Source organism: Molothrus aeneus, chromosome 3, assembly GCF_037042795.1.
Source record: "Molothrus aeneus isolate 106 chromosome 3, BPBGC_Maene_1.0, whole genome shotgun sequence".
In the NCBI taxonomy this organism is placed as follows: domain Eukaryota; kingdom Metazoa; phylum Chordata; class Aves; order Passeriformes; family Icteridae; genus Molothrus; species Molothrus aeneus.
Window position 1 is genome coordinate 56,327,820 of NC_089648.1, and position 24,055 is coordinate 56,351,874.

General features: G+C 36.3%; 1 protein-coding gene across 1 annotated transcript in view; it reads left to right on the forward strand.

The window, feature by feature from the left end:
- AHI1 (Abelson helper integration site 1) overlaps positions 1–24,055 on the forward strand; it is an 85,943-nt gene that overhangs the window by 60,471 nt on the left and 1,417 nt on the right. Inside the window, exons 20-24 of the mRNA XM_066546986.1 lie at positions 1,140–1,198; positions 6,566–6,631; positions 8,949–9,111; positions 10,514–10,614; positions 20,750–20,829. Coding sequence (XP_066403083.1) covers positions 1,140–1,198; positions 6,566–6,631; positions 8,949–9,111; positions 10,514–10,614; positions 20,750–20,829 — 469 coding nt within the window. The remainder of the gene's footprint in view (positions 1–1,139; positions 1,199–6,565; positions 6,632–8,948; positions 9,112–10,513; positions 10,615–20,749; positions 20,830–24,055) is intronic.

The following is a 24,055-nucleotide window of genomic DNA, read 5'->3' on the forward strand; positions in this document are numbered from 1 at the left end:
ATGTATTTAGGATTTCTCACAAGTAGATTAGTCACATGCAGATTTGCAGGAGCATGGTTTGACTATCATTATTTGAGCTTGCAGCTTTTATTCTAGTTAGAAGTATCTAAATATCTTAATGATTAAACATTTATGAGTAAATCTCCTGTGAAAGTCAAAACCACTAGGCTTTAGAAAATATACTGTAGGTGGAGTTGTGCAAGTTTCCTTGTGGAGCTCTGCCAGTACATGGGAATGTGAATCTGAAAAGTCCTCTTTATTCAGATACTAGACTCCTCAAAAGCAGGTTTTTGGTGTGGCAAATGAAAATGAGTTTTCAGAACTTATTTTTCTTTAAAAACAAAATTTGTTTCAAAGCTAGTGTCTCACAGAGAAAATCCAGTGAGCTTAACTCTGTGTTGCCTGGCATTTCTGTACTTGAGAAACTGTTCTCCAGTGAAGCGGTAGCATTTTTCACTGTCATGTTCAACGATTTTCCGATTTTTTTGTATCATTTCTTTTTAAGATGTTTTCTTAAGTATACAGCCGAGGAGACCAATAAAAAAAAAGATAAATCCATAGATGATGAAAGGATTTTCCTGAGCTTAGTAGTTAACATAATAGTCTGAAAAGAAAAGAATTTACAAGTACTTGTTCAAGTGTGCTATGTAGAGAGTGAATAAAATAAACAGCAAGATGTGTTGTGATAGGAACTCAGATGATCAAAGGGAAACACTGAATAGGAATAGTTATTCTTTCAGATAAAATAAGGAAGTAATTCCTTTGTGAGTTTTTGTGATCATTTCTGTTGGAAAACTTTGTATGCATTACTTGGAATTTCAATGAAGAGAAAAGCAATACAGCCTAGATAATAGTGTCAGCTTTGAGCACGAGGTGGCATGTGGACATAGCTTGAGCTACTTCTCCAAATCATTTGAATGGAAATATTGGATTAGTTAACCTTGTGTCAGGTCTGTTAGTTAAATAAACCCTCCAACTGTTCCTGACTGAAGGATGCATAGTTGTGACTGAAAGATGCTGCTGCTTTTCATTAGAATTTTGTCAAACACACCCTGCTAACATAATGATTTTAAAATAAAATGGTTTATTCGATGGAAAAGGATAACAAGCAGAAAATTCACAGCCTTTTCTTTTCACAGGGTGCTTCAGCCCAGTAGGAAATCCTCTTAATCGAACACTATTGGGTAGACTACAGAAGGTAAGGAATTCTCTCTTTGCATTTTTTTTAAATTGATGTTTAACTATCAAATGTCACTATTCACAAGTTCTCTCTTGTAGAGAGTTGTTTTTTTATCCTGTCTTTATTCAAAAAAGAGATGTCTTCAAATCAATTGTCTACATGGCCAAATTAGCTTATGCTGTGACCAGCTGGTAGTGAGATCAGATATCTGCAAATCAAAAGCTTTATATTTTTTCATTACTTAATTTTTGTTGTTTAGAAATAAATAAATAAGATCACACTCATATGTTTTTTGTTTTTCTACTAAAAAAACAGGGGTTGATGAGTAGCTGAGAGAAAAGCAAAGACAATAACTTGGAATTAAATTCTCATTGCAGCACCATGTTTTCATTGTTTACTCATACATCATCTTTTTGTAACAAGTTAAATCACAGCTATCCTCTGTATACTTCATTGCTTATCTCTTAAATATTGACAGTAAGCTTCTCCTAACTATATTCGTTATTTCATTTATTTCTGGTTTCCTGATCACCATAATAAAAATCCAACAGAGTCTGTAAATGTCAATAATTGCAACTATACATTTGATGAACCTGTATTAAACACAAAATGTATGGAGAAACTAGTGAAGAAAGAAGCAGTGGTGCTTCTGAATACTGAGTGCATTTGTGTCTCCATGAAGCTGGGCCTGTTGTACTGGAGACGTTAATCCTCCTACTCCCATGGACAGAATGGCATGGTTTAATATTCTGTTGTAATTGCACTAATTTTAATTCTTGAGAGAAATGCAATAAGTGGACATAAATTACCTTGGGTCATTTATATCTGTTTTACAATTTCAGTTAGGGGTTTGGTTTGGATTGCTTTAGTATTTTTTGGACGTACCTATTTTAAGAGAATCTGTTGAGATAGTTGTGGAAAGCTTAGATACGTAGGATTCACCCAGAAATTTTGAAAGCATGGTTTTATGTTGGTGTTATGTTAGTTGCTAAATGGTTCCTGTTTTCCTGTTTTCAAATATTTAGCCATCATATGTAATTTTTAGGGAAAAATATATATTGTTCAACCAGTACTGTAGTGTTCTCCATCACAGCAGGCTTGATAAACTTTTGCAGGACCAACTGTTTTGTGAAATGCTAGGTAGCAGCTAATCTAAAATAGTTTTTTTTGGGAGGGCTAAATTAAGGTTTTGAATATATTTTTTACTTCTTCTATTATAAACACATTAAAATATATAAATGCAGGTTAACTGAGTAATTAAAATAAAAAACTAGCATTTTTAGAAATGGTGAAATAGTTGAGGAGGTTTTGAATAATTTTAGGAGTTGGAGTATTTAACATGTTTTTGAATTGGTCTTTTTCTGTTTTTTCTGTCTTTTTTTTGTAATCCTTGTAAGTTTTTCTGCAGCAGCTGTGTTTGCATTTCTGATTTCTGTTTGTACATTGCAGGTATTAATAAAGTGCAGCCTGGTGCAGTTTTGGTCCTTTCTTCCTCTAGGCAGATTATAAATTCCCATGCTTATTAAATATTAAAGGGTGGTAATCAAATCAGGACTGTAGTTATCTGAAGCCTAAGAAAGTAACTTTACAGTGTCTATGGACACATTAATTATGACTGAAGAAGAGTTTATCATTCTTGCCAGTTGATACTTCTAGCATAATTTTAATTTAGCTACTAATACTAGTATTTGTATTTCTGTTTCCCATAGACTAAATTTGTAGTTAGTTGCCCTGAGCTAGGACCAGAGAGTGAGAACAAAATACAAAAGTGCTAACAGTATCCAGCTGTTTTCTTCTAAGTCTCATCTTACATAGCATTTAATTTAAAACTTCACTTAGTAAAGAGATTGCATAGTGTTCTTAGGGGAGGAGACAATTAAGTAAATCTGTAACTTTTAGCATATTAAGGAAGAAGACAATGGAGCAACAGTAAAATCTCAGATTTATTCTGTAGAATTTTTAAATGTTTTGCATATTAACTTTTAAGCCAACCAAGGGTTTTCAATCAGGCTCTAGAAGTTAATTTCTTATTCTTTCTCCTTTAAAAAAAAAAAAAAAACTAATCAAGAAACCACCAAAACCCAAAAGCAGCAACAAAAGAAATCTGCTAAAGGTAACAGCCTCAGAAGGTTGGCTATTACACGCTGAGGCTCAGATTTACTGAACACACAAGAGAAGCTGTAACACACATTCCTTACGTCTTTTCTGGAGTGTTTGCATGAGTAATATTCCCAGTTTCTCTTAGACTGTGTTGGCAGCTGTGGGGGGGTGGAGTGGATGGAAGCAGTGCTACTGGGAAGCATCCAGGCAATAGATGTTTGTCCTTCTTCATGTCCCTGAGTCTGTCACTGATGGGAAAAGGAGGGTGCATGACTTTGGCCATGTCTGCATAGTGAGGTTCACCCCAGTGTGTGTCGGGTCTGCCTAAAATTAATCTTAGAAAAGCTTATTTTCCATGTGCTACAATTAAGAGTTAATGGCTAATTAGAGGTTGAATTTAGTCTGTATGTTTATTCTGTTACAGTGACGAATATGTTTACCTATAAGGAAGAAGCATATGAAACTATATGAATAATTCTTTTTTCTTTAAATTTTGATATTGTGATAATTGAAGTATATTGGTTCAGTACTCGAAATGAAATCCTGACGTTTTTACAGAAAAGGCAGCAATAAGATATCACTTGTCCTTTCTCAGTGCTCCTTCTCCTAAGGGAATGAGCACTATCTAATGCTCAAATTCTGTATGCATGCCACTATACATCTGCATCAAAAAGCAAAACCTCCATTTGAGCAATCACTGAAACTGACCCATTAAAAAGTAGTCATAAACATTTTAATTAGGGCTATTATCAGGAATCTATAAAACTTGGTAAAACAATGTATCAGGTTGCTCTCATATGCAATGGTCTCTTTTGTATCAGCATGTTGAAACATCTTTGTTTAGTTTTGAGTTAGAAATGTCAAGGGTATCTAAGAGGGTTAGTCGGGGGTAACCAGTGTGACACTCCATGGTGTAGAACTCTGCATCAACTGATGGGTCTATTTGTCTTCCTCTGAGGATGTTCCTTAATGCTGAAAGCTCCTAATAGCTTTGTTCAGCCACAATCAGTGTGACATGGCGCACTTTTTTAGCAAGCATTTTGTTTCTGTTTCTCACAGATGGTCTGCCTCCCAAAAAGACCTACTCCACAAAGCTATAGGCTAGGACAAAGCTATAGCCCCACATCTGTTCCAGTGCAAGAAAAGGATTAGCTAGTTTCCATCCTGCAGGAAAAAAGGAGACATTAATATTGTATTAAGAATGATGTATTCATACCATTCAATACGCCTGTTGCTTTTTTCAAAATCCTGAAAATGTTCCCTAATCTTGTGACCCAGCATTTAAAAAATGTTATTTCTAAGCTGAAAGGGCACTAGTTTTTGTTGGATGTTCCTTGTGGTGTACCTGGTACTTGGCACTACTGGAGGGATGGCAGGGCCCAGCAGAGGCAGCCTTGCAGTTGCTGTGTGTGTGGTAGCAGCCATGGCAATTGCCCTTGACAGCTGGAGGTAGAGGTGTGTGCAGCCAGTGACGTACCCAGAGCACCTCTTCAGGAGGCACCTCTTTGCATTGTTGTTGCCTTAAAAGTTTAAGGCAGTGTCTGAGAACATTCAGCATAGTCTCAGGGTGACTCATAGATGTTAGCTTGTTATTTCCACACAGCTTGCTCTCTTCAAGCTGTTCTCCAGTGTTTGAGAGCCACATAAATACTTTATTAAAAAATGAGAGAGAGACAGATTGAGACACAATAATGGGGCAATATGAGTACCCGAGCTAGATACCTAAATAATACTGCTAATAATTCTGATGAATCATTTTTGAGCAACAGGAGGCACTCCCATCCCACAGGCTAAGCACATTGCCTGCACAGTTCTCTTAACCTTGAAAATGAGAATTAACTGAAACCTGTACAACAGTGCTGACTACTAATAGACCACTGAACAAGCAGTGTACTCTGAACTGCAGCTCCACCAGTCTTTGTTCAAAATTTGTTTATCAAATCAGGCAGTTACACTTTTTTTTTTTTCCTTCTGTGCATGTAGATAATTATTCAGAACTCTTTAGGTGGTAGGCTTAGATGTTCTGGTAGATGATAAGAGCTGAGTGCAACTGCTTTTGTACTGAGTTCATCTGTAACAGGTGTGTGTGTCTGTAACTAGTGTGGCAGTACCAAAACAATCTGGAGACTGGATGGAGTTCAGGATAGTCAGTGATTTCTTTCCCATATGGGATAAGCCCAGCTAAATTATGGAAACCACATTGAGGACAAGAATCCATTCTCAGGAATGGCATTTATTCTACTGAGGATTTGCAAGGATTTTCCCTGTAATTTGTAATGATGTTCCTTGGACCACCATAATAAAAATTTTTTAAAAAACTACAAACACTGAAAATAAAAAGAACAATACATTATAGATAGATTTTTTAAAAGCAGAAGAAGAGAAAGAAGTTCATGCAAAAGATATATGTAGGAGTGGCTGTAAAATATGAAAGAGATAAAATATGTTGGATTAAAATTTTCAGATTTAAATGGTTATAATGCAATATATCTGTTAGAGGTGGAAATGTTTACTTCACAAAGCACACATTTACCACTTCTAAAATATTTTAATTGCTGTGTAATATTCTATACTGTATGGTAGTGTGTGTACTGTGATGCACACAAAACAAAGGGGAAATTGGTTTCCCCTTTGTTTAAAAGACCATTGAAAAAAAATTAAGTAACACCAGCAAAGGATTTCCACCTCTTCCTTTTTTTCCCCTAGTCTGTTGCTCCTCTGCTAATTTTCATAATTTTTCTACTCTAAATCTTTTAGCTTAAGCATTCGATTATTTTCAGAAATCAAATTGTTTTAAGGTACAGGCTATCCTGATTATTGCAATATATACCTACTATTCTTTTGAATTCATTGAAAGTCTGAAGAGCAAGTGGTGAGGATAGAACAATTAGAATTAAAGTACTGTTTATTAAGACCAACCTAAAATTCTCCATTATATGGAAGTGACATTTTTGCATACTGGTTCAGAGGTAAAGTCCACTGCAACAACTTCTTAAATATCTGCTGTAGTGTTTGCAATGCAAACAAGCTTGGACTGCACAGTCTTCAGTCCAGCTGTGTCTTTAGTGCAGTGTACATACTTGAAAAATTTAATATCTTTTTCTAAACATCTACCAGCCAATAGCCAATATTACTCAGTTTTGCTTAACATCACTGCTGCTTTTTCATTTTTGAAAAAAGCATTTTGTTGTAGATAATTCTTACTGTCTTACAGGAAAAATGAAAATACAATCATAGTTTAGCAAAATGCTTCATATTAAAATTTAAAACAACTTATTCTTCTAGAGTGAGGACAGCCTGGCTGCACTGGGAGTGGGAGGAGGAAACAGTTGTCCACCCGGGCAAGAGACAGTAAGTATTATGTAATTTTTTGCAATATCTTTTGTACCTGTTATATTGTATCCGCTTTCAAAAGCATGTCTTTCTTTTAGCATGATCCCGAGGACTTTTTTTTCTACTATAGATTTTTTAATTCTTACAAAGATGTTCATAACTACATTACTACATTACTTCTGGGTTAATCAGTCTTGAAAAACAATATAATAAAATTTTGTTGAATATAGATTTTTTTTTTTTTACTTTTTGCTTGGACATTGACCCAAATAGAACTTGACAAATCTTTACATTTGTCCAGAAATTTAAAGAAAAAAGTCCAGAAAAAAGACCACTGCTTTAGGTATAATTGTTTGTGGTATAAATTCTTCTTTAGTTCTGAGGTGCATTTCTTATATCCTGTTATGGTCATTTTTCTGATCATATTTTGACAGAGAATATAATGGCAATTTCACAATTTATTTCAATTGCCAGACTTACTAAGCCAGTTGTATTACAGGACACATTGATATATTAATTTCTTATTTCTGAGAGACAGACTTGATTGGTTTGAACTGTTTGTGGCAGTTTCCATGTGTGACTGAATTTTTGTAATTTTTTTTTTAAAAAATACAGCATTTGCACCAGAAGTATCTTGCAAAAGACCCGGCAAAAAAAAGTAGTTCTTGCTCTGCCTTTCATTGTTTTTCATGCTGCCAAGTAATTAGTGTTGCATTCCTACATTCCATTTTGAGTTTTGGGTTTTTTTCCCTTAAGTGACCTCATGGTTTTTATGAGGTTGTCACTTAACTGAAGTGGGCACTGTTAGAGCACCTCTTACTGGACATGGTCATGGTGCTCATTAGTGTGGTTTAGCTTGGTTCTGTTCTACAGTTCATATTTCTGCCAATATCACTCAAAATTACTGTTAGCTTTCCTAATGCAGGGAGGAGAGTTAAGATAAAACACATTCTGTAGTTTAGCTTCTTTATGTAAATTCAAGACTACTGAATGCATATTTAGGTAAATTTCCAGTCTACTGAAAACTATGCTGATACTAATTCTTTAGTGCTGACCAGCTCACAAATTTCCACATAAAATTTACAATGGTAGAATCACTTCCATCTTTTCCCATTCATAACTGATTTAATCTCTTTAATTGGTGACATGGAATTATGGAAATACAAGTGACATTGGCTATATTTCTACACATGCAACTCACAGGTGATCCTGCTCAAAGCAGAAATACAAGTATAAATAGCACTGTGGAATTCAGCAGTCTTAACTCAGCAGTCATTACTCTGCATGCATGAGTAATAAAAAAATAAGGGCTTTTTCCTATCTGTATCATCATAACTTTGCTGTCTCCTTCAATCCCATTACCCCTCCTATTGCTCCTAATGATCCCTGTTTATGACCTCTACTTACAATTTATTAGAGGAATATGAGGTGAAGATTGTAGGTAGGGAAGCAGCATTCTGTGTGTAAAATAGGTCATAATTTTGCTCTTCACTTACGATGAGGGAAGTGAGCAATTCCGTTATTCTTTCAGTTCATTTGTTTTCCTTTCATGCTTCTCTGCTCAGAGTTCACTAGGACAGATTTTTCTTCATAAGGCATAGGAAATAAATAAGAAATTGTACTTGATATTTTCATATTCAGCGTAGAAAGCAGGCTTCTAGTAGTTTATTATATGTAGTATCCATGGTCCTGATGACTGTTAGTACTTTTTTTCATAAAAGTATAGCTGCAGTGAATTTCACTGTCAAATAGATTTATTATGTGAAATGGAATATAAATGTATTTTTTGCAGATATTTATAAAATTGTATATCCAAATGCTTATTGCTAAACAAAACAAATGAAAAATAGAAAAGCAAAAATAAAAAATGGAGTGATCAAAGCAAAACTTTGCAATGTCTTTTTGTATTAAATTTTTCCTTGGATAAAGCTGTCATACTGTTGAAGTATTTATTCAAACACATATGCTTCATGAGCACACAGAGAATGGGATCTGAAGGTGGTGTAACAATTCTGAGAAAGTGACTGTATGAAGTTTTTTTTTCCCTTTTGCTTCACAAGCAAATTGCTTATAAAACTAACAGCTGCTGTTTTGAAGCTAATCTTAGTGAATTGAATGTTCTTAACCATTTCTGCAATCCCACAGTCCTTTATCTTGCCTCTCCTGCTGCTTTCCCACCACCCCTGATCCCATTAGCAAAACTTGAGGCAGCCTCAGCTTTTACCAAAGTGCAGCTTTGGTTTCAGCTGCTTTTCTGCAAGAGGAAGTGGATGTTGCGCTTTTTTCTCTGTGGCATGGTTGTGATAAAGCTGTGGTGTTCTTATCTCTCTTTTAGGTAGTGGCTCTTTATGACTACACAGCGCATCGATCAGATGAGCTAACCATCCATCGCAGTGACATTATCCAAGTGTTATACAAAGATAATGATAACTGGTGGTTTGGCAGCCTAGCAAATGGACAGCAAGGCTATTTTCCAGCTAATTATGTGGCTGGTGAAAGTAAGTTTACTGCTGTCTTCCTGGTATACCGGTGTGGGTTTAACTGATGCTCCAAGATTTTACCGTGCTGTTCTGCTTATTGTTCCGAAGATAGGAATTTATGTAGTACACACGTGGCATAATGATGACTTATTGTGGTGCAAAAATTGTATTAAGTTAGCTAACCATTGCACTTTCAGTTTATGGAATAAGTCAGCTTATTACTGACTTAATTATCTGTCAGCTGGATTGATCCCTTGTCTCCTCTAACACAGAGCCACCTCTTTCAGGCCCCAGCTTGACAATGTTTTAGAACACATCAGAACATTTTGCAAACGTCTTGGGGTTTTTTCTTAGGCAATTTCCATTAAATCTAGCTTTTGTACAAACTCTTAATTTTCCTCCTGCTCTAATGGAGAATGTTCAGTTCCCAAATATCTGGATTTCAGTATGAAGTTTTAAAAGAACAGTAATGGTTAAATCTCACATTTGAGCATTGAAGTTGCTACCAGGTCCTTTTCATTAAAACAGTTTTGATTAAACTGATACAGACAAACCTAGATGAATTTGAACAAATAATATAGGAAGCATCCTACTTAGTCCACTGCTGTAAAGATGCTCATTGTGCTGGTTTAAATATTCAGCTTGTGGACACAGCTTGTGGTTGCACACTACAAAAAATTCATTTGCCTTCCTAAATTATCAAACTATCAGTTATACTGGTATTTAGAAATCTTTTAACCCAACATTTCTCAAGATGGTTTTCCCCATTTTTTAGTTCCTCCCTATGTCTTTAAAGTGAAATCTAGTATTTAAGCCTCTTTCCTAAAAAACACTTGCACATAACACTGTGCTCACTTGATGGGGTCAATTAAAGTTAGATTTACTATGCACTTCCCTATTGTCTTCTCCTTCTACATCCTGTGCACTTTGCCCTGCCTTTCCTCCTTGTAAGATAACCCAGAGAGAAGCGTGAAGGAAGAGTCTTCAGTGAGGGCCTTTAAAAAGTGTTCTGAAAAACAAAGAAAGACAAAACCTAAACAAAATATTTGAGGCAGCTGTACAATTGTGAAAAAAAAATCTCTGGTAAATAATTAGCTATTGCAGTTGATGATCATCTTATTGAATCAAAAGAAATATGTAAGATACTTTTGTTAAGTATTCACTGCTTCTTAACAGTATGGACTTTGTTCTTAGGTAAATGTTTGAATGGCTTTATACAGTAACCAATATATACATCACATTTAAATCTAAACTTGCTAGTATAAATAAAGGTTTATGGGATAAATTCTCATACATTTGCCTTCAGACATTTTTCACCTGGTTTTGTTCACATCCTGGTTTTGGCTAGATTGTAATGTCATGGTGGTTCACAAATTCTTTCATAGCTCTAATAATGGTGAATTATGGTTCCTCTTTTCAGAAGAATATGAAGAACAGCCTTCAGGATTAATACCAGATTCTGCTCCTCTCCTACCAGAAGGATCAACAGAAGCAGAGGAAGGTTTTCTGACACTAGATAAGGTAATAATTTGAGAAGTAAGGATTCTGTAACTAGAGGTAGTTTGTATTTTGTGTGCCATATGGACTGTATTAATTTTTGATCTTTTATGTAAAAAATTCTTATGTTTAGATCTCATTCCAGGCAAGTAGGTGTACTTCCAATAGTAGTTTAATATTTATCTTGTGTGGAATCAGCTGTTCCATTGTGTGGCAATTAAATATCCTGCTTACTTCCACTGTTCTAATGGGTGGCAAATCTCCCATTGACTCCAGATTTACAGAGGTTATGTGTGCATAAGCATTCTCTTTCTGTGATTTTTTGTTAGTCAGAATATACAATATGGACAGAAGAAAAAGAAACAGGACCCGGGTTTTAGTCCAGGAAAAGAAATGGACATTTGATTTTTATGGACTGGGCTTTTTTTTCCCTGAATTTTAGAGATTTCACTATATGCAAAGCAGGCCAATTAACTCTCTCTTCTTCAGAGCATTAGAAACTTTTCATGCTTATGTTTCTCCTCTGTGAAATAAAACTAATGATTGTCTTAAAACATGGGATATCTTCTAAGAAAAAAAGTAATTAAAAATTAGTTCACCAACTGTTAGAATTTAAGAAATTTTTATATCAAAATGTTTGTATCCTTAATAAGTGTACTTTCCACAACTTTCATTTTCATTTACTGACATGGTACTAACACAACTACTTTAAAAGTATTGCTCAGATTTCTTTCAAATTATTTGAACATGTACTTTCCTAAAATTGAATCTAATATTTTGTATCTGATTTGCAAGACTCCAAGCATATTCAGTGTTGCTTAGTTTACGACTTTTGGGGACTTCTCAAATGATTCATCTAATCTTTGCTCCATGGTGTATACAATCATAGAATTATTTAGGCTGGAAAAGGCATTGCAGTGTTCAAGGTTAAAACATTCAAGACTATTTCTGTTGACCTTTTTTGTGCAGCTTCTGTTTTTAGGTAGGTGAATATAGAGATAGCATTTAAGAAGTTATTGAGATTACTCACTTGGCAATCTTGTTGAAGCTGGCTGTCTTCTTGGAGCCAGCTGCTATAAATTGAATTACTCGGTGTTTTGTTCCTAACTATACTTGAAAAATCACTAGTAGTAGTAGTAATTAATCTGAAGTATCCTTTACATCTCTGTACCTGAGAAATTCCTAGGTAAACCATTATCCAGCAAGGGTGCTCTACTTCCAGATACTTCTGTAAAGGTAGACTGGAATTAGAAGAGAGAGAGAAGCGTTGTTATACCTATTTTTATTAGACTTGGTCATTGTTATCCACATACGTTTTTCTGTTTTAATCTGGTAGAAATTTAGTCAATTTACTGTATCACAATACTTTTATGTACACCAGCTACTGTTACTAACATTTGCAACCCATATTTGTTATTCAGCTTTGTGAGAAGCAACATTTGATTAGTTTCGATTGCTTAGAATTTCTCAAGTGTCTATGGCTGACATTTTTTTCTAACACTAGTTTTTTTATTACTGGTAGTACTTGTTTTAATAATGCTGAGTTTTAACATTATTTAATTAAAATGCTCTTAAATTGAATTCTGCTTGTACCTTGAGTTAAATTAACTACATATTTAATAATTAGTTGGAATTTTGTAGTAGTCTACAAGAAAGACATAATGAATCAAATGTACAGTATCAGTCCAAAACCAAGCAAATACATTGCTTTTATCTTGCACAGCAGCCAATGGTAGTACAAAATCATACAGAGTCTAGAGGGAAATTGTGAAACAGGTCCTAGAAAAAATTATATAAGGGGATATACATATGAGATTAAACTAGCAAAGAATGAACACTGGAGAGGGCATACAAAGTAATACCTGATGTGAAGTCAGTGCACTCTTCTTTCTTTCACTTTTCTTTCCTTCTGCTGTTAAACAAGATCAGGGAGCATTAAGCTGGAATGGAACACATCTACTATTGGTAGAAGGAAATTTTTGTTTATGCCATACTTAGTTACCCTGCTGAACTCAACTACTACAAGACACTTAAATGTGTGTGCTTAGGGATTAATCGCTTTAATAACACATTTTAGGCTGAGGTAATGGCTGAGATTTCAAAAGCATTGGAATGGCTGGGAAAAACGATTTGGTGGATTTTTTTAAATTTCAAGTCACATCGGCACTGTATAAACCATCAAGAGGATAGTGACTTTAACCAATGATGAATCAAATCTCTGTAATACTTTCGATGCCTTGAAATGTAATAGGTTTACAAAAGCTGCAGAATTCTGCACGGAAGAAACAACTTCTCATTCAGCTGTTTGCCAGAATGAATGAAAGTTTTACAGGGCTTTGGCTTTAGGCAATACCAGAGACTTCTGAGACAAAACTGCTAAGATGACCACTGAGGGGGCTCATCAGTTATGGCAGTTCCTGTCTTGCAGCAGTGACACAGCAACTTTTCTTCCTAATCCTTTCACTTTTTTTCAGTATAAGACCTGATGAAGGGAAATGCCAATTTCCTTTATATGGGAGATAAGAAAAATTTAGTAAAACCCTGCATTTTGTTGGGGTTTTGTTTGGTTTGGGTTTTTTTTTTCCTTGCTTTGGCAGAAAAGCTTTTATTTTTTTAATCCAAAAACATTTATTGAGTATAATTAGGTTGTTGCTTAAGTTGTTGACACAAGCAGTAAAATATAAATTAATATTTTAGTTGGGTTTTTTTGGGACACAAGCATGTTTTCCCAAATACTTAGTTATACCTAGGTCTGTTATATCTATTGTTCTTTCTGGGTTTTTTTGAGGATTACTCAAATGTTTTACACTGTTAAGACTGCAAAACAGTTACTGTGAAAATCATCCTAGCAATTACTTGTGAGATTTTGGTACTGTTCAAGACTAAATAAGGCACTTAAAATATTGACTATGACTATGGTTTTAACTACTAAGAATACCTGATAGTCTAATTAAGAATAGTTTTTAAAACTGCAGATATTGCACATGCATATCTAGCGAATCGTCAGGGCTTTATGAGTGAATAAAGTGGAATTATTAACATTAGAAGAGGGTGTAATACTTAAAATCCAATATTAAGCTTTGCAAATAATTTCTAGAAAAGCTTTAGTTCAAAGAACTTTCTTTCAAAATACTTTCTACCATCAGTTTTGCATTCATAACAATAATTTTATGCAAACCTTGTTTTCCTGCCTTAGGAGTTACTTAACTCCTGAGCCACAAAATTAGGTCATAATGATCTTTAATTACAACATGCATGTAAACTGCCAATTGAAATTTCATGGAGTGAAGTTCTCACTGCACTGATGAAGAATTCCAAGAAATAGAGATGGATTTATCAACTGGCTGCTCCAGTTAGTGTCTTGTTTTTGGGTTCATTAAGATGAAGGTGGAAAGGACAGCAATTCAGATAGGGTTCTATTAGAAACCATAGTGTGGGTTTTGCAAAATTTTGGCCAATCAGAAACATTTCAGAGTCTATAGAGTATTTTTTTTTCCCCAGAAGTTTTCTGCTGGCTGTAAGATCTTGTGAACATGTTTTATAATTCAGTGGCCACTCACTACATGAAATACATGTAGCTGGATTCTGAATATTAAATATGCAATGCCATGTTACATGAGAATAGTAGGAAGTAGTAATAGACAAAATAGTAAATTCAAAGCTTCCATTAAAAGTGTAATAAAGTATTTTTTCTGGTATATTTATCTTTGGAAAATGATGTGAAGATGTAAATAGAAAAAAAAGAAAAGGCTTACTGGCAAGAACCACATTATTATTGCACAATTTGAATAATCTACCCAAAGGTCATCAAAACTTGATTCCATGTACATTTAAACAAAGTTAGGGATTATCACTGTTCACATAAATAATTCATGGTCTCACTCTTCTTCCCCTAGAGGAGGTCCTTGTCAGACTTTGTGAATACTTAGCCCAGTGTGTCTGAAACTAAACTGCCAAGCAATTGATGCTTTTCCTCTGGGCTTGAGCTGTTTACATGAAGGTGATTTTGTGGGCTTAACATTTATTTATTGAATCTAAAAATTTAGAAAGCATGAAAAGCTTGTTCCATATTTCAAAAATAATAGCTAGAAGTTTTTCTGTTAGTTTCATAAACACTTTTATTGTTTGTATTGTTTCTATTTTCTCCATTAATGTTACCTTTCTTCAGGTTACTGAGGAACACTTCAGAGACTGATTATCTTTTAGGAAGAGGAGGGGGAAATAGGAAGATGTGATTATGCTAATGAGGGAAATACTAAGGAATTAATACAACTAAACTCTTGCAGTGAATAGAGCTGAAGACTTTTGACGCATCATGAAGTCTGTTCATTTTCAAGGTTCAGGGAGATAGCAGAAAAAAAGTGATTTTCAATTGAAGTACAATGTATTGTAGTGAAGTTCATAATTCTGGGCTTCATTCCTAGCTAATATGATTACAGATCTCTCTTTCTGCAGGTATTGACATCTGGTCTGAAAGAAACTGCTTTTCTAGAATCAATCTGCAAAGCTACTGTGTAGTCTTCCACATATATTGTTTAATGGCATTATAAAATAGATATTTCTTTATAAATCCTATTTTTGAAGTAATAATTACTTTGATTATTCTTTAAGAAATCATTCATCTGAAGGAAATGTTGCTGTGGCACCATCTATAAGGAATGGGCCATTTTTTAAATCTTGACCCAATATTAACATATTTTAGCTTTTGAGTTCTTTAGTTTCCTATTTCTTAGTACTCTGTTTTTCCTTTAAAATGTAGTTTGTACTGTTTGAGATAGAATCATAGAATGTGAAGGGATTGGAATGGACCTTAAGGATCATCCAGTCCCAACCCCCTCTGTCATGGGCATGGACACCTCCCACCAGACCAAGTTGCTCAAGGCTTTATCTGACCTGGCTTTGAACACTTGCAGGGTTGGGGCATCCACAGCTTTTTTGGGCAACCTGTTCCAGTGTTTCTCCACCCTCACAGTAAAAAATTTCTTCCTAATATGTAACCTAAACTTCCCCTCTCTCCATGTATACCCACTATTCCTTGTCCTGTCATTACAGGCTGTTGTGAGGCTTTCTGAGGCTTTCCCAATCCACACAGCAGTCTCTTGCTCCCGCTTCCTTCCCCCTTTCCACTGCACCAGAATGAAGTTGAGAATTGGAAGCACAAAAGGTGAAGATCATGGGTTGCGATAAGAAGAATTTACTGTAAACAGCAATGAGATAAGAAAATGAACAGTAACATCAGCAATGTTAATAACAAAAGTGTACAAAAGAGAGAGTGATTCACATCCAAAGATGCTCTCTGTGGAGCCTGCTACAATAAATTAGTGCCAGATGGCTTCTGCTCACCAAGTTTCGGACTGGAAGGAACAAGCTTCTCCAAGAGAGTCCTTTTTCCCCCACGCCTGGCAATGATATGAGGTCTTATCACATCTGGGTCCTGGCAGTGCCCCTCTCAGCTATTGCACAAAATTTAACCCTGCCCTGGCTGAAATCAGGACACAGAAAAAGAGTCCCTCTCCAGGTTCTCTGTAGGCCTTGAGACACTGAAAGGTTATGAGGTCTCCACACATTCTCCACACAACCTTCTCTTCTCCAGGCTGAACAGCCCAAACTTTCTCAGGCTGTCTTTGTAGTGATGGTGCTCCAGTTCTCTAATCAACTTTGTGACCTTCCTCTGGACTTACTCCACCAGTTCCATGTCCAGAACTGGGCACAGCACTCCTGGTGGGGTCTCACAAGAGCAGGGTAGAGAATCCAGATCACCTCCTGTGACCTGCTGACCACACTCCTTTGGATACAGCCCAGGATTTGTTTGGCCTTCTGGGCTGTGAGCACACATGGCTGGCTCATGTTGAGTTTGTCATCAGGCATCGCCCCCAAATCCTTCTGCACAAGGCTGCGCTCAGTCACTTCTCTGCCCAGCCTGTAGGTGTTTCTGGGATTGCCACAACCCAGGTATAGGTCTTTGTACTTTGTTCAACTTCATGAGGTTTGCATAGAGCCAGCTCTCAAGGTGCCTCTGGATGGCATCCCTTCCCTCCAGCATATCAGCTGCATGTGCAAGTTGAATTACTCTCTCTTAAGTGTGGTGCTACTTTATTTGTAAGCTGGTAGCTATGTGTTCTGTCTCAAAAAATACTTACACCTGTGCCTATAGTACTACTGGAGTCATTGAAGGAGAAGGTATCTGGTTTATAAGCAAATCAATACCTGTTGGGGGAAAAAAGAGAAGGGGGAACTTCGTGCATAGATGTTTACTGTAGGTGACCAGTCTGTTTAAAGATAGGAAGAATCAGGCTGAGCCACTGAGTTGGTCAAGTGGAACCAAAAATGCTGTTAAGTGACGCATATCTCAGGAGCAACCTGACTTCTCCCTTACCATTTTTCTCCTTGGGTCCTCTTAGGCCCTTGCTGAAGAGAATTGAACTTTTTAATGCAAATGTTAATGCAAAGCTGTGAATATAAATTCCCATAAAAATTCCCAGAGGCCAGATTATTAAAACTGAAAACAGGTGTTCTAAACCATACTGCTTCAATCTGAAGGATCTTGTCTCCACTCTTCCTCCTCCTCCTTTTGTTGTCCCTCAAAAACTCATGTAGTAGATTTGATTTCTGAGATGCAGTATTTGTTGGCGTTAAGCCATGACTACTGAAAACTCTGGTTTTCACCCAACAGACTTTTCCTTTTATGCAAAAAAAAGAAATTCATGCCAATGTCTGTCTTGTATACTGAGCCATGGTTCTTCTAGATTCTCACAAGTAAGCTAATATTGTTAGATATAAGGGCCAGAATATTGTCAGTCTTATTTACAAAGGCTTGTGCTTTAAAAACACTAAAGGGGGGGGGAAGTAATTGTAAGTTAATTGTATTTTAAATAGGAAGGTCATGGCAAAAGAAATATATGTAATTCTGGTAGCAAAGGTCTCTGCCAGTTGTTCATTTAATGGGGAAATGTGGGGATGGATGCATAATAGCAGGGAAGAAAATGATGGGTGAGGTGTGGTGTCACATTTCTCCTGAACTTGACTTGTTAGAACAGTTTTGACAGCAGGCATTGGCATAGTTTTGGGTAGTTAAATACATGGCTGTGAATCTTTTATCCACGGACTGCATCATAGAAAACAAGATACAGGATTAGTACTGAGTGTAGCGTCCTAAAGGCGAGCATGAAAAGGCACAGAGACATGTTCATTCTTGCCATCTGTGATCCAATGAGTTTTTAATTAGATGAAGTTCTGTAGAAACAGCTTCTATGGGAGAGTTCCTCTGTAGGCTGTAGAGCAAATTCATTTACTGTCATGGCTTGAGTCATCTGAATAGATTCCCTGCTGCACCACTCTATTCTGTCCATCTACCTCCTAGTCTGCCAGAGAATCTCTGCAGACCAATCTTAGGGACAGCTCTGCACAGCCTAGAGGAAAGCACCACCAAAAACATAGATTTGGGATGGGACTATGTCCTTAGTATTTCCTTTAGATGCCCTCTGCTTCAGGCTCTTTTAGAAAGTGTGTTCTGAAATACCTGATTGCTCCCACAAGTTGCAGAGGAAGGATTTAGTGCTTGATTTACTGCTGTGGATTCTATTGGAGGGATCAGGAACTTGATATGCTTTTGTGTATTTTGCCTTTATTTATATTGCTTTGGTTGCTTCTTATGTGGCAGCAAGAGAGAATGTTAAGTATGAAATGAAAGAGCTGTAAAGCAAGCAAGCCCTTTAGAAAAGGAAAATATGTACTTTTTTACAAATTCCACTTCTATGATCATAAAGCAAAAAAACCCTTTGGAAAAGCCAAGCTTCTACAATTGACATGAACTAATGTTCTCTTCTTCTGGTGGGCTATATCTCACAAATGGGGGGAGAATTAGAGCATGGCAACAAAATTGAACACCATTAGTGACACTGTACAAATAAGCTCATTTTTTGTTCAGCATTTGTTCTTGTGAACAGAAAAATATTCAGAAGTGTCTGAAACATTAGGATGTTTTTCTTTAGAGCAAACACTGTCCTAATAATGCTATATTAATATTTAAGCTCTGTGATCTGGAGGAGTGTCTGGCTCACACCATGCCTGTTCAAGCACCAGCTTTACTGCATCTTAGTACAGAGGCAGTGACGACAGTGCAGAGCTCTTTGGAGCTTCCTGGGAGATCTGCCCATGCATAACAAGTGGTTGAGAGGTTTAGAAATGGACAACGATGAGATCAACAGCCTCCTCAACTCCTCCATATTCCAGCCTTCCCTGGCTTGCTCCTGACATTGACATGTCCTTAGTGAGTTCCCAGTGTGTGTTACCACACATCCTTTGCCAAAGATCTGCGTGTTTTCCCAGCCTCCACTTCTTCCTCCTGATGCTTCATCCCCTTGTTTCACCAGCTCCTGCACTGCCTCCTTGCATCTGCCACTGATCCCCTTGTTTCTTCAGTACTACTATTTCTTACATCACTAGGATGGGAAAAGAAGGTCAAGGAGTAGACTGAGAGGGACACAAAGGTGTGTGGGACAGACAAAAGGAGGTAGTGGCAGAGATATCTGGTTGATTCATAAACATCTAGTATCTAGTTCCTCCTTTGTTACATGCTTGAAAGTTTGTAGGAACGAAGTAAAAAAACAGTCATAAACAGTACTGTGGAGTGTTGGGAGTCTGTCTCCACAGACCTAGGAATTCTCATGAGTTGCCATGTGAGATGAACAGCTATCTGAAAGCCTCCAATTGTGTGCTCTTCTTTCCTTGGTACTCATACTAAAAAGCTGTGCTTTAATATATGAAAGGCTTTGTGATGAGTTCTTTTTAAAACAGATCATAAGAATTTTCAGTTAAGCAGCTTAATTTAGTGGATACTTTAAGCTTCTAACTGTAAAACAAGGATAATTTTCTGTGTTCAGGTGTCTGAAAGTATTAAAAATCTTAGTGTATTTTTTATAAGAGGTCACTCTTCTGTAGCAGCACTTCAGGAAATTCTACAGTTCTTTGGAATGGTTCATGTTTGATTATAGTAATTGTATAGTGAGAAGATTCTGTAATATTTGCTCCAAAATGTGGGTAAAATGGTTCAGCATCATTCACACAGGATTTTCTGGAAAATATTTTGTTTTCACTGCGAGCAGAATGAACTAATGATTGTATGTATGGCAAGGAACCACAAGGTTATAAATGCTGAAGGAAGTATTAATTACTTGGAGTCATTCCCTTTTCAACGCTCCCTTGTATTTTTCATATCAGTGGTATTATATTTCCTTCTTTTGTGTTTACTTTTACCATTGACTTAGTCTCAAGTTTATTACTGTATTAAGAAGGATTTTGTGTGTGAAGTAGATGATTTTTCTTCCTAGCCCTGCCAGTGCTACATTACTGTATTCTAATAGGCTGACTTTTGTCTAAACTAATCCAGCAATCTGTGTTTTTACAGCAGACTAATTCTAATGACTAATGTTTGAACATGGTTGTTGTGTGCTGTGTAAATCTATGAATTCAGTGAGTCAATGGGAGCTTGATCCTGTTTATTCTAAGTCAGCAGAAAAATAATATTAAACTAATAAAATAATCTGTCCCTGAAGACTCAGGAAGGGCATTCACATTTCCTTATGGGAATTCTTCCATTAGGTTTGAGACCTGTTAGAATTAGGTTTATTTGTTGAGGGAGCAAGTTGTACAGAGACCCTCTAACTACTTTGGAAGTGAGAGAATCTACTTTTCCAGATTTGGGGAATCTTTTTAGCCTTGAACTACAAAGTAACCTGGAGCGATTTGAATTCCTTCTGAATGAAACTTGCAGGATTAAAAAATACAGATTTTTTTTTTGTGAAAACTATGCAATAAGAAAGCTTTATAGCATTCTGCTCTTTTACTTGTAGAAGGACAAATAACAATTCTTTTAAAACAATGTGTGTTTTAAGCTGGCTTCAAGCAGATTCATAACCTCTTGTTTCTACACATAGCTGAAAACTGTCTTTTATTTGCAAGCAGCCTTTTTTTTCTGTAGCAGGGCACTGTTTCCTTGTTTGTAACCACACAGGAGTTAACATTTTATGGCTGATAGACATTCTTTTTCAAACGAGGTATATTCTCTCCTTATTCAGGAAGCTGGTGGGTTTTCTATGCACATGTTGGCCCTGTTGTCTGTCGTCTTTTTACCTTCCTGCTTTTATTGTCTCTTTTACAGATGTCACCAGTCACCAGTAAGTCAGGGGACCTGAAATTTGCCTCCAAACATGACACAGATAGAGACTCACCTGCAACACAGTAAGCAAGAAATGCTTGGAAGGGTTGATTTTTTTTTTCAAGCAAAATAAGAAGTTAACTTTAGGGTGAACAGTGGGAGAGTGCTTCACACCCGAAATAACAGTTCACATCCATATGCACATCCCCAGAAGAGCAAGGACTATAATGTACATGGCAATCAAAACTCAGGGATATAGGGTTGCTCACTGGCATCCCTTAGCTATGTATTAGGATTTATTGCTGCAGACTGAAAGCTATTTTTACACCTTCTAAAAGTTAATTAATGTAGATTCCAAAAGGTTTTCACATTCTAAAAAGATGCCAGCAGCACCTTTGATGATGACACTTGCATTTCTTAAAAATCGTAGCTCTTTGTTGTGGGAAAGCTGTAAGCAGATAAGATCTCAGCATTTTGAATGGGAGCTTCCACAATATCTTTAGCTTTTGCAACCATTTTTGCTTCAAAAATTGATATCTGAAAATACTTCCCATGTTTGCCATTGTATCTGTCACCTAAGCAAAGTTATTTCACTGATCATTTTCCAGACTGGTTCCCTCGTCATATAAATAATCTACATAATTCTGTAAATGCAGATACATACCTCATTTGAACCTGCCTTTTCAGGTATGTATCTGCATTTACAGAATTATGTAGATTATTTAGATTATGTAGATTATTAGTAGATACAAAATCTGAATTGTGTATCTCTAGCTGTATCTTGATTTGAAAATAAATTGTGAGTGGAAAGTTTAACCTTCAAGCACAATGAGGAGTGAGCTGTGCAACTACACATTGACAGAATTCAGTGTTGAATTTTGGACACAACTATTCTAGTAGTATATTCATTAAGGAAGGAAATGCCTTAAAAGCACAGTTACTGTGACGGTTGACACAGACTGTTAGAAGTCAGTATCAAAAATTTGGTATAACTCAACTCCATTGGTAGGACTTCAGGAAAAAATTATTTTGAGTGACCTCCTTTCCAGAGCATCCACTGAAAAATGTGGGACCACAGATTTAAAATGTGGAATCACAAATAATTTAAGAAGATTCAAGAATTTTGGGTCGTACCAAATACACATTTTCATTTTAATGGAAACTAGGGCTATCCTGAGAAGATATCACACCTAAGGAATAGAGCCCAAATGTAACTTCAGTTACATTTCAAAAAGGTAAGAGAAGACACATACGTGCTTTAATCACTGGAATATGCTCCCTCATTCTGAACCATAGGGAGCAGGAGCATCATGGAGATCCCAGTCTGAAATCATGCATGCTCCATGACATAGCACTTCACAGCAGTGACCACATGGACCAGGTTTTTCTCAGAAAAGACTACAAGCTGATGCCTTATTTTGAAGCTAGAAAAGAATCCTCTGACACTGCTGATGCCACTAGTGTGAAAAACTGTCAGTATTTCTGTTTATAGGTATTTATACAGCACACATCAGATAATAAAACAGCTCAGAAACAGGGCTGCCTATTTTTCATAAAAACTCTCACTTTACTTTTACCGAAAACATGACCTGCCAGGACTCTAGTTTTCTTGGTCGCTGCAGTCCATGTGTCTTGAAATATCCCTAAAAGTTTACATACATGCAGGTGTTGCCATCCTAACTGGAAAAAGTTTATATTTCAGCATCCAACAGCAATATCAACGGGACTTGAGATCCAGTCCAATCTGTACTTAAATAGTTGCTACACCTAAAACATGCTGTTATTTTCCTGTTTTCTGTGAAAATACACTTAAGATTCATGTCACCTTGATATATATGATATGAAATTTATTTACTGCATAATTCCTAAGAATCAAGAGGTTGTCAAGTACACACTTGAAGTATGGAGAATTGAAACTTTATTACATGCACAAGTTGCTAAGCCAAATGAATGTTTACTGGTTTGCTTATGAGAACAGTATCCTTATGAAATGTCTGTTTTTTGAGAATTTCTGGGTGGAAAATAAGGTTTTGCAATAGTCAAACAAATTTTATACAAGATGGTAGTAGACCTTTATCTTAGCAAGCAGTTCATGTGTCTTCTGCAAGCTCTAGAAGAAATAGTGAAATTATGCTAAGTGATTTTAATCTAAGTTTTGATACATCATCACATCTGATGTTCAAATAATAAAAAGATGAGAACCGCTTCTCAAAATTAGAGTAGCTTTATATTGGAAATAGCATAGCAACCTACCCTTTGAATAGTAATGATTAGCTGCTACTTGTCAGCACAGCCAGTATGTCCTTAGGTGTGTTCCCATTGTATGGTTTCCTTGAGCTGCACTAGGTAGTGCTCTGCATAAATTTACACAAGACCCAGCTGAACACTGGCTTTGGTACATTGGCACTTACAACACTGGATAATTATGACTCTGTACCCTAGTTTCCTCATGCAGCAGTATTTCCTCAAATTGTTCTAGGAATCCTGACACAGAGGTTCTTAGACACTCAAACCTTTTCCTTAGGATGTTCCAGTACTAGAGCTGCAGCAATCCACATATTCATGAGTATACAGTTCAGCGTTAAAAAAAGTTCCAACTACAGGCAGATATTCATCAGTTCATTAGCAAGGCTGATGTGTAAACATTTTCATCTATAAAATCTGATACGTTAGGACAGTATCATTAACAGTGCAGCACTTGCAGCACCATTTTTGTGAAAAAGACACACATTCTTCAGTCTTGATTCATCCCTTTGCTTATGTGTTTCAGCAGCATTAAACAGTTCAGGTCATAAACCAAGACCCTTTTGTGCTAGGCACAATACAAATCTTGAGCAAAGACAGTACCTTCCTTTGAAAGGTCAGTCAACCTAAATACGTAACGTATTTATAGTTAAAGTTACAACTTCTGCCAAGAGTGGGAATTTGTGATAAAAGTGGTGTAACATCTGCATAATCCCTGCCATCATGTGCAAGACCAGTCAGAGGCATCAACTGGAATACAGGAGCTTGACCAATCCTTTTGGCACTGTATGAAGGCTGATAAGCAGAAATAGACATTAAAGCCATTTCTGACTCTGTCCTTGTTCAGGTATATTAAAATGGAAAAACTAATCTTAGGCACTTTGACTACGTGTCTTATTCTTGTTGCATAAATAAAGCAGGAATCTCTATTTAATTGTAAGTATTTTGGTGTCTGAGCTTAGGAAAGTGGAAAAAAAACAAGTGCAATTGCTTTTATGAGAGGAGGAGACTGGTAATTTGTATTTTTTAATTACATCTCTTGTCTGTTGATCAAGATGAGCTGAT